At 30.9% G+C, this 11,400-nt stretch overlaps 1 protein-coding gene across 1 annotated transcript; it reads right to left on the reverse strand.

The window, feature by feature from the left end:
- Nucleotides 1-5,115: 5,115 nt before the first annotated feature.
- On the reverse strand, nucleotides 5,116-9,388 carry LOC115986499. Its single transcript, XM_031109602.1, has 7 exons — nucleotides 9,046-9,388; nucleotides 7,768-7,941; nucleotides 7,404-7,496; nucleotides 7,243-7,311; nucleotides 6,833-7,039; nucleotides 5,778-5,903; nucleotides 5,116-5,491 (listed from the first exon to the last, which is right to left on the reverse strand). Exons 1-7 carry the CDS (start codon nucleotides 9,316-9,318, stop codon nucleotides 5,351-5,353), a joined length of 1,083 nt encoding a protein of 360 aa, XP_030965462.1. The 5' UTR covers nucleotides 9,319-9,388; the 3' UTR covers nucleotides 5,116-5,350.
- Between the last annotated feature and the right edge of the window lie 2,012 nt (nucleotides 9,389-11,400).

Raw genomic sequence — 11,400 nt, forward strand, 5'->3', positions numbered from 1 at the left:
CTTAAAATTCTATTTATATATTTTAAAATGTATTTATTGGATTTTGTCCCATCAAGATTTAAATAAACATGGGCTGTTAATATTTTAGCATATATTTAAATTATTGATGATATAGTAAAATATGATCCATTCATTTCAAAATTGATGCATAAGGATTTTATAGTGGCGTTTCTTTTAAAAACCTAAAATATTAACTTATTAGGAGATTCTGGCACTTTACCCTTAATTTTTAAAAAAATTGGCAATATGCCCCTGTTTACAAACTCTATAGGGGCGTGCCCCTATTTTGATACTCGATTACTCTAAAATCGAGTTCAATTAAATACTCGATTCATAGAAAATCGAGTTATGCCCGATCAAACTTTAAAAAAAAAAAAAAAATTTGCATGAAACTCGACTTTCAGGAAATCGAGTTCCATGCAAAAAAAATTTTATGAGTGTGATATTCAGGTAGCCCTATAGCGGCGTTTTCATGCAATTTTTTTTATGAGTTTGATTGCTCCCATAATGAGGGAGCCCTATAGTGGTGTTTTCAAGCCATATAGTGACATTTTAAAGCCCTATAGCGACGTTTTCCTACAAAAAAATTTTCTAAGTGTCACCATACCAAGTTTAGAGAGTCCTATAGTGGCGTTTTTAATCCCTATAGTGACGTTTTAAAGCCCTATAGCAGCGTTTTTGAACTCGACTTCCCTAAAATCGAGTTCCATGCATTTTTTTATTTTTATTTTTTATTTTTTTTAAGTTTTATTAATCATAACTAGATTTCTACTAATCGAGTATTTCATTGAAACTCGATTTTAAGGTAATCGAGTATCGAAACAGGAGCATATTCCTATATAGTTTTGAAATAGGAGCATAGTGCTAAATTTTTTAAAAATTAAGGGCAAAAGGCTAGAATTCCCTAACTTATTAAGTTCAAACTTGAAAGGCTACACATGAATAGTGCCTTTAATTATTAAAGGCATTGATTGTATTTTGCCGTATCAAGATTTAAATAAACATTGGCTATTATCATTTTAGTGTCTATATATATATATATTAAAATATTGATAATGTAAGAAAATTCAATCATTTCATTTCAAAATTGATGAATAAGATTTTAAGAATTTTATTCCGTTAACTGTGATTCCCTGTCTAGATTGTTCTCAATCATATGCCTCTTCAACCCTCTGGTGGAATCCCTACTCTCTAGCAGAGTTTGGCAAAATAGAACAACAAATTGAGGTGAACATTTATCACCACTAAGGATAACAAAACATCATACAAAGAAAGAAAGAAAAAAATCATCAACCTGTCAATTGTAAAATCCTAGACCACTACCAAACAAGGTTATCGATTCCGTATCGTACCGGTTGGTACTGTCGGAATATACCGTACCGACCAGCAATCCGGTACGCTCGACCTCCCTGTTTCATACCGGAAAAAATACCGGACGTACCGACCAATTTCGTGCAATACCGGCAGATATCGGGCGTACCGGCCGGTACAAAAAAAAAGTTTTTTTTTTTTTTTTTTAAGTTTTGTAATTTTTGAATTTTTGTTAGGACAAAATGGTAACTTATTTGCATTAACTTATTAGTATTATTTGTTTTCTTAGTAAGCAATGGTAACTTTTAAGCTTTTTATTTTATTTTATTTTTCCCTTTTAAGTGATACTAAAGTCTAAAACCATGAATAATTAGTACTGAATTGAGGAAATGTTTTATGGTAAACTTTTATATTTATTATAATATATATATACACAGACACATACATACATACATATTTATTTATTTATAAATATAAAAAATAGTGGTAAACTCGAAATAGTACACCGGTATTGACCGGTATCCGAAATATATTGTACTGGTGGCCAAACCAATATGGCCTCCGGTACGGTATTGACATCCTTGCTACCAAACCGACATCTTCATTCCATATTTGAGGAATACACCATTATTAATCCCATACCATCATGCTTCCTCTTAGTAATTCTTGCTCCATTATTATCCAAAAAAATCACATACACAAATCAATCACACATAATCTTCACATGACTTTGAATTTGAAACAATAATTTGCCTTGGGTGGGCACTTTTGCATAGAAACTAAAAGCTGCCTCAAAGTGGAGGAGAGTCCAATCTAAAAAATATAACCAAACATGTGATATGTAATAGACAATGAGAAAGTGGTCTAGTGAATAAGTGAGACTACAATGATGAAAGGTTGGCTTTTCTGAAGTGTAGGAGCTTAGTCATGATTTCCTGTTGTCTTTCTCAAGTTTCTGTCATTCTATGCTTAACTTCTTCTACTTTTATATTTTTCCATAAATTGGGTAAAATTGATATTATTGGTAGCTCATTTAGCACTACAAAAAAAAGGCCTATAGCTGCTTTTAAAACACACTGTAATAGGTCACCTAGCTACAAAAACGTTGTCTTAGGCCGGTGTTTTTAGTAGTGCAGGCTTCCATTGGTGTCTTGGTTTGAAATGGATCAACATATGAGAGTCTCTAATTGTTTTTTTTTTTTTTTTTTTTGTTGAAAATATTCATTCATCATTGTGGAGATGCTCCTATTTATAGCCACTACTAAGTGAACGTGCCTTGTAACTAATAATACGTCTGCCTCAAACTTTGAAATTCTACAACAGATAAGGCAATTTTCATAAATTAATCACATTTTTTTACACAAACCAAATTATATTTCAAAGCTATGTGGACATGAACTATCCCATGTGTTTGTCCCTAACATGTGGACAAAAGTGTTACCATTATTTTTTAACTTTATTTTCTGAGAAGTGCTGTGAAAAGGCCCTATCGAAAGCACTAATTAATCGCCTTTGATTTTTTTTGAGTTAGCAAGATATGGGCTCATGGGCTGCCTTCCACTATAGACCAAACTAGGTAGACCACCATGGGCGCCAACAAGAAGACGAAATTAAACTTCCAAATCTTGGTGTCCAAGAATAGCACTTAACTACTTCTCTTCATACTCAACCTGCCATGTAAAAGAAATCATTTGAAGTATTTATGAATTTGGATATTGACATATTGTAGTCCACATATTCATGATCTAAAAACCGAGTAATGTGCTTTATAGTTAGGAAAATTCTCCTTTGTTCACATCAATGTAGCAAGGTAAAATTTCTTATTGTCGAATAAAAATTCTGAACTTCAAAGAGAGAGAGAGAGAGAGAGATCATATTTTAGTGCTCATTACAATTAATTAAATAAAATATCCTAATTTCAAATTCGTATACCAAAGTGACAATGAAATCTCCAAATATCTTCTATTTTTTCCGTTCTTTTTTTTTTTTTTTTTTTTGGTGAAAAATCCTCTTAATATCATATTACTATAACTCACAAGTCTTCTAAGAGTTTCTAAAATGTAATTATGGTTTTCCTTTTATACCTTATAGTGTTGGACAAAAACTTTAAATGTTTTCGCGGGCTTGGGCTTGATTTAAATTTTGCAGAATTAACATATTTGCAATTGTCAATCAGTCGAGTCTGATTTTTGATCGGTAGAGCTTCACAAAACTTGAACTCTCCTTTTTGCAGCTTGAATGTTCTTGAATCTTGATTTGTACAATCTTGAGCAATGTCTAACACCTAATCTAGACATGTTTTTGTTCTCGGTTTGCCAACATATACAAAATAAAGATCTAAATATTTAATCATAAATATTTAGAACCTGACAGGTATAAATTATCTCTAGTGAGGAGGATATTTGATCATGCTCACCATACAAAGGTGCAAACCTTAGGGGGACCTTTACCCTCCAGATTCTTCTCCAAGTAGTTTCTGATATAATTATTATGTGACGTATAAATCACATAACATGTGATTTGAAATCATATATACACAAACTTACCAAATCTTCTTTTGTATAAAAATTTCGAAATATATACAATATAAAAAGAAGTTTTCAAAATTTTCGACATATAAATGATAATGAAATAATTCTTTTAAAACTTGTTGTTTTGTGATATCTATTTATTTTTAGATATAGAGTAAATAGATTCAATTTATAATGAACACATATTATGAGTTACTATGATTTTACTGTTACCAACTAACTTAATGAACACACAGTGGGTTTATGGTTATCAACTATAAACATAGGGACATGTATTCCTATACTATCCTTGTATTGTGTTGTAATACACAATTCTGAATAGTAATAATGTAGTTGTTAATGGTTTTTCATTGTAAATGTAGGAGTGATTTTTTGGAGTAACTTTTTTTTTTGGAGTTGTAATCTTTCTCCAAAAAAAAAAAAAAAAAAAAAAAAAATTGTAGTCTGTCTTACTGGGAGTGTTATATTTTTGAAAGCGTACAAGCTCAACATGCTTTGGGAAATTGGGTCCATTTTACTTTACTTATACCATACAAACATTACTTGTACAATATTCCTATGACTATTTATAGAAAGGCAATGCCTTATATAATTTTATTTATTAGTATAAAAAAAATGATCCTTAATTCTAACATGGAATCGAATCCACTACTACGCCATTCCAGTGATAAAAAAGGTAAAAATATTTAAAATTTTTTATAATTATTTGAAGGAATTAAAGAACAATGAAGAAAGTCATTCCCTACTGTTGTAATTAATTAGGGAAAATTACAACTTATTTGATTGTGATTTTTGACACTATACAATATAGTCTCTTAAACCTTTTATTGTTACATTTTTTTATTGATAAATTTTTTATTGTTACATATGTTCTAAGGTTTAGACTAAAGTGAAATCATTAATTAGGTTCTGTGCAAAGTATCCTTAACATTTTCATCTTATTTCAAAGGTAATCAAAATGTAACAGTTAAAAAATATTGTGGGGCTAAATTATGTTTGAATCAAAATCATAAGGGAGTAGTTTTATTTATTTTTGATAATACTATAATTAATACAATGAGGGAGGGAGGATTTAAAACCTAAATGTCTTTTTGACACTAGAAAATATTAGTTGAGCCACAAGACTCTTAGTAGAAAGAGATACTTGTTTGTCTAATAAATATGCAAAATGCACTAATTAATCTGGATGGAAACCTAGTCTAACCATTTTATTTTAATCCAAACTTTAAGGATCAAGTATAACAATAAAAACTTTGTTGACTAAATTGTAACATGGTGAAACCACAAAGGGGTATGTTATAATTTACCCTCAAATTTATTACCAGCAAAGAGTACAAAATCCAATGGCAGATATGCCATGGCCAAATCCACACATTAAAAAAATAAAAAAAGAAGAAAAAAACTGAAGAAGAAAATCTACAGCTTGTCAGCCTTCTTTATTCTAGCTTATATCATGTAGGAAACCTTAGGATGCAGTTTGCATCTACTAAACCAATTGCTACAATCTTTCAGCCTTTCAGACTGATAGCCGAAAGCTCTTGATTAGTAAACTCTCCTGCAGAGATAGGTGGATAGTTGCTCGCAAGTGGTGATTCTGCAAAGTGGCCCAAGGGCTTCAACACTGCTTCTGATGCTATGTGGGCAAACAACTACACACACGACAGGAGAAAAAAATATAAGTACGTACAGAGACATAAATTTTTTTACAACCATTGGTATTCCTTGTTTATGATTTGATTTATGACAAAATTAAATCAATGTAACAAATGTGAAATAAATTATATAAAGATTTGTGTCCCTAACAATACTCATAAGCATGATAACATAGAAAAGTCATTCACATTGAGCTCTCTAAAAATGCCAGCTTTATAGAAAATAAAAATAATGGTAATGATGGTTGATTTCTTGATTGCTGCTATGGTTGAGATCACTTACAGTTGAGGATACTCTCCATAGGCTTCGATTTTGCTCCAATGCTTGTTTAATTGCTTCAGTAGTTTTCTCAGTGACAACTACTTCATGCATTCCAGCAATGCAATCTCCAGCAGTCAAATATTCCATCTGGCACATAAAAGCAGCGCAAAAGGGAGAGAATTAATGTACAAATTAAAAGAAGCATGCACTATATAGCTAGCCAAAGTCTTCTACAATTTTTTGTTAGAACACACGGTTTTCGACTTAAATATATCATAATGACAAAAACAACATATTTTCTGTAATTTGTATGATTAAATGATTTGAAATTTACTATGATAATACTAAATAGATATAGAAACATGATATGTTCATTTTTAAATTTACAAGCTAAGCAATAGCCCAACTTAAAAGTCAATATATATTAGAGATATAGTGATATAGCTCCTATCTTCTTAGAATTCGTATGGGTGATGTTATTATTATTACATAATTAAGATATAAATCTTAATTCATGCGTCAATTTTCAAACACAAAACTAAAAAGTTATTTTTTTAAATTTATTTATTTATATTAAGTTATTGATGTGACCTAATGACATAATTTGCCACTTTTTATTTATCTATTTATATTTTTAAATACTATTTTTTTTATTTGGATAAAATACTATTTTGAATCCTAAACTTTATTAAAATTTATTATTTATTCTTAAACTATAAGATATTCATTTTCCGTCCCTAAATTATTGAAAAATTCATCCTTCGTTTCAAAATTATTGAAAATGTTTTATTTCTATCCTTAAACTTAAAAAATCTTTTTTATCTCAAAATTATTGAAAAACTTTATTTTTTCATCTCTATCTTTGCCTCTAAAATATTGAAAAATTTTTGTACAAAGTTTAAGATTGAACAAAGAACCTTTTAAAGTTTAGGGATGATTGGATACAAAAAAATTTTTTTTTAGTAAAATTTAGAAACTAAAATAGAATTTTATACTTTTTATTTAGGTAAAAGCCAGAAGATTCACGTAGCAAAAGTAGCTCACAACCATAAACACCAAATATTCATGACTCCTACCTCCTTTCCTGTTTGAATGAGAAGACATCCTTCAGGAACTGACCCCTCAACTTTTTGCCCATTTTTGACCCAAATATTTAGACCTGGGAATCTACATCTTCCATGAATGGTAAGAAAATTGGTGTCATAGTGATATCCTGCAAGCACAGTTCCTTCCTGGCCATAGCTTTGGAGGTCACTTCCAGTTGGACCAAGAACATGCGGCCCCTGGTTTTTCAAAGGAAAGGCAGTCGTCATAAAAAATACATATTAATATTATTGCATTATAATGGAAATGAAAAAAAATATGACCCATACCATGCCTTAATTAATCATTTCCTGTCAGACTAAAAATTACATTACGCATAAATTAAATATGCCAAAAAACAAAATAAAAAAGAAAAAACCAATTGAACTGTTGAATGCGTAACCTGCTTCATAAGAGATGTGAATGCATCCTTTGGCAAGCCAAAACCAATTGCTGCCATTTCAGCTACAACCTGAACAAAAAATTTTGGGTACACAATAGCATTAAACAACATGCATAAAAAAGCATTACAAGTGAACTGAACCAAGCTAGGTGATGAGTTACTTCTGTGGCCGCTATCATTTTATATCCCCATGAATTCATGGTTTCAGTCCATCCAGGAAAACTTTCGGGTATGACAGGCCCTCCGTTGAGTTCCTGCACAAGAAAGACGACATTTAAATATTACAAATCTAACAAAAATGCATCATGTATCTATAGTCATGCCATTTAATTTTAAATTATGTGACATTTTGTACACGATTAATTAAGAAGTTAAATTCTTCATCGTTAAATGGAGACGATATTGTCCTTAAAAGAAAAATTAGGGTTGTTCAAATTGTATTATGTGAAATTGTATGTGAAATAAAAAGAGTCAAAAGAAAATGTATATAATATGAAATTGAAAGAGAAGGTGAGGATGTGAGACCTTAAATCGGGTTTTTGAAGGACGAGGACCCACGCTCCACATGTAACGCCACTTGAGATCTGAGCCTACAGGAGTGGCTGGTTGGGATTCTTTGGGCAATGCTTTTGCTTTCTCCTGCATCTTTTCATCAACCAAGAACCTTGGAACTTCTACTTTCTCTGGGGTTATCCCAACCTGTTATCTCCAATTGTGTAAGAGATTATTTTCAATATTTTAATAAATCAATGCAAACTCACATATTAAATTGGTGCCAATAACAAGACAAACATGATGGTGTTTTAATTATGCTCAATTCATCCTTTAATTTTCTGTCTGTATATACGGAAGCCTACAATTAGTGTTTAATTATTCAACTACTTGGTTCATTGGTAGGAATAAGAGAAGCAAAAGATTAAGATTTTAATAAAATCATTTAACAATAAATAATTAAGATTTTAAGAAATTTATAATATAGTTATTTTAAGATTTTTAAAGGTGTTAAATTAACCCTCCCACCTTTGGAGAAAAATCTTGTGTTTTCACTACATGAAATAGAATACTACTTCTAAACTCACATGTCCTAAATGTTATACTGCATTTATTGAAAACATAAGAAACCGCTTTCCACTTCGAGTAATTCTTAGGTATTTCCGGAATATGGAGAATGATACTCCTTCCTCTTACAATTATATTAGAGTCCATTCATTAAATTTATGGTAGAGTCCATTATGAATGTGAGAAGAGGGAGAACAATTTCTCTATACTCTAGGAGTACCTAAAAATTTAATCAAATGACATAGATTGTTGGCCATCGATTAGCTTCTTAAAAGATTTTTTTTTGGGGGTGGTTTGTTCCGTATCGATGTTGACAATTTTGTTTGAAATAAATGAGTTTATATATCTTTTTTAATAAAATATTCAACCATCTTTTAAAATAAAATTAAAAAAAAAAAGAGGAAAAAGCTTGTCTTGAATTGATTTGTAAAGGTGATGAACTAAAACAGGTAAGTACATTTTTGTTAAAATGTGGATCAAAACCTTTCCTTGCCTAGGAGATGCTCTAAATCCTAACACTATTCAATCGTCCAAAATAAATAAAAGTCTTCTTATTTTTCCTTACACTTTCTTTCCATTCCTCCCAATAGTTTCTTATCTAACCATTCTCACTAATTTTAATTTTTCAGTGTTTCTAGATATTGGACTTGACATAAGTGTGTATATATTGTAGCAGGTCTAACGCATTAGAATACAAATTTCAACTTTCATGTCATGTATTCCACAAAATCAAACAAACCAAACCTGATAATGAAAGTCTGGTCGCTCCTGGGGCCGCTTGTACTCCACAGGGCTCTCATAGTACCTTTCCATCATCTCAATGAACTTTTCATTCTCCTCCTCCGAGCACCTTGGGTCCCTTACCACCACAGCCCCAGCTTCTCTCAAAGAACTAGCCACTTCCTTACACAACCTAGTCAGTTCAGGTCCCAGTTGCTCAGTTATCTTTGACGGCTCGCCGTCCAGTTTATCCATCACCGCCAGATAGGCCTTCAGGTCGATAACCTTGAGCTCCATTTACAATAACAGTAACAACAACAACAATAATAAGAAACAGTTGTTCGAGTTTGTGATGGCGAGAATGGGGTCGGTGTTTGGGTTTTTATAGAGGTGAATCGGGGTTCATATCCTTACGTTCTCACTGTGTGAAATTATTGTTGTTTTGTAATAATGTGTGACTCACTCGTAGCAGGACCAGCTTGCACGTGTGGATACAGCCACCTACGTATACAATAATTCTCCCATAAATTCGTTGGGTAGACCCCAATTGTGACCATACAAATCAATGCATGAGATTCAATCTTTATCAGTGTGCATGATTTTAGTTTACATGATATAATACTCACTATGTGCATGATTTTTTGACTGATTTCTGGAAATCAAACAAGCACAACGATATTTGTGGAATCGGTACTCTGTCATAATTAGTTACTTACATGATACCCCTACTGTGGCAAATCGCATGTGATGATACATGTAGAATTTGACTCAAATTTCTATTCTAATTTGGTTTGGATTTTCTTTGAGAGAAAGGAAATGGTTTATCATTGTTTGGAAGTAAAGAAATTCTCCCATGTATAGAAGGAAAGTTCCTTATCAAATAATTAATTGATTATTTTCTTTATCCATGTTAAGGGATAAATTTGAAGATTTAAAAATAGACATTGTTGCAAAATTTGGTGGCTTTTGTTCAAGGGCCCTCCGCATGGGAAAAGGAAATGAATCTTAGAAAAATATAGAATGGGTTATAGTAGTTTGAGTCTGTTTATTTTGTACTAAAAAGTTATTGAGTGTACTAGAGTTTTTGGATTGTGAATTCGTGTGTGTGGTGCGCGCGTGAGATTTGTGAGTTATTTTTAATTTTTAAAAGGTTTTGTTTATATTTACATTGTTTTTGAGTGTTGTTTGTATAATATATGTGAGTTTGGCTTATGAGATTTGGTTGAGTGTGCATGATTATAATACATATTGATGATAATGGATTTTGATTTGTGTTACCTACTGATATAGGATTTGAGTTAAGTTGGTCGAATCATGTTAAATATTACTGATTTAAGTAGTTATTTTATTTTCTTATCAAATAATGTGCTTCTGCTAATTTCAAATTACAACAAATTTTTGGAATCAAACAAGCACTACTATATTTGTGGAATCAGACTCTCTCTCATTTAGTTAGTTACATGATACCTCTTATGTGGCATATTAATCGCAAATGGTGACAGGTGGAAATTGTAAAATCTGTGCTCGTCCTTTCAACTTCAGCGTTCAGACACTTAATTTTAGGTCTCATGTCATGTCACCTTTCTATATTATTGCCATCTCTCACTTTCATGCATGATTCTATTTAGATGTAATGTAAACAGTGTTATGCAATAATTTCTAACAATATTATTAATGTCGCAAGTGTACTCATTAAAAAAGAGTCATTTTAGCAGGTATTTTTAGAGCAATTATAATAAATCATTTTAAGAAAGTTTTTATACCATTTATATAGAAAAAAATGTCAATATATACATTAATTGATTTTTCTCTTTTCCCATAAAATTTTTCCTAAAATTGTTTACTAACAAATGCCTTTAAGGCATTAGTTAACATTTCCCATTACTAACAAATGGTTTACTAATAAATATTCAATTATGAGTTGTGTGTTTCTTTAAAAAAAGTAGAAAAATTATCAATATAATTCATTGTTTTTCATCCATAAAATTGACTATGATTGTATGTGTGTGTGTGTTTTTTTTTTAATTGATAGTTGTGAAGGTGCAATTTGAAAATTTTGTTTTGAATTGATAAAACACAATTTAAAGGAGTATTAAATACACCTTAATTTGTATTCTAAGGACACACATAAACAAAAACTTATTTTTGATAATTATTTAGTGAAACTGATTTTTTTTGCTCTGTTCATATTATAGCTGAAATTAATGGTAGCAATTGGGTTTGGCTTGCCATAAGTGTTCATTCACTTCTCTTATGAAAGCAAGAGCAACTCCAACAGATCATCAAATTTTTGTGCTGTTTGAAAAATGAACAGTAATTTTTACCTTTTAACTATCCACTTTTTCAAAAACACTTTCTAACAGATTCTCTATTTCATTT

The sequence above is a fragment of the Quercus lobata genome, chromosome 4 (assembly GCF_001633185.2).
Source record: "Quercus lobata isolate SW786 chromosome 4, ValleyOak3.0 Primary Assembly, whole genome shotgun sequence".
Lineage (NCBI taxonomy): Eukaryota > Viridiplantae > Streptophyta > Magnoliopsida > Fagales > Fagaceae > Quercus > Quercus lobata.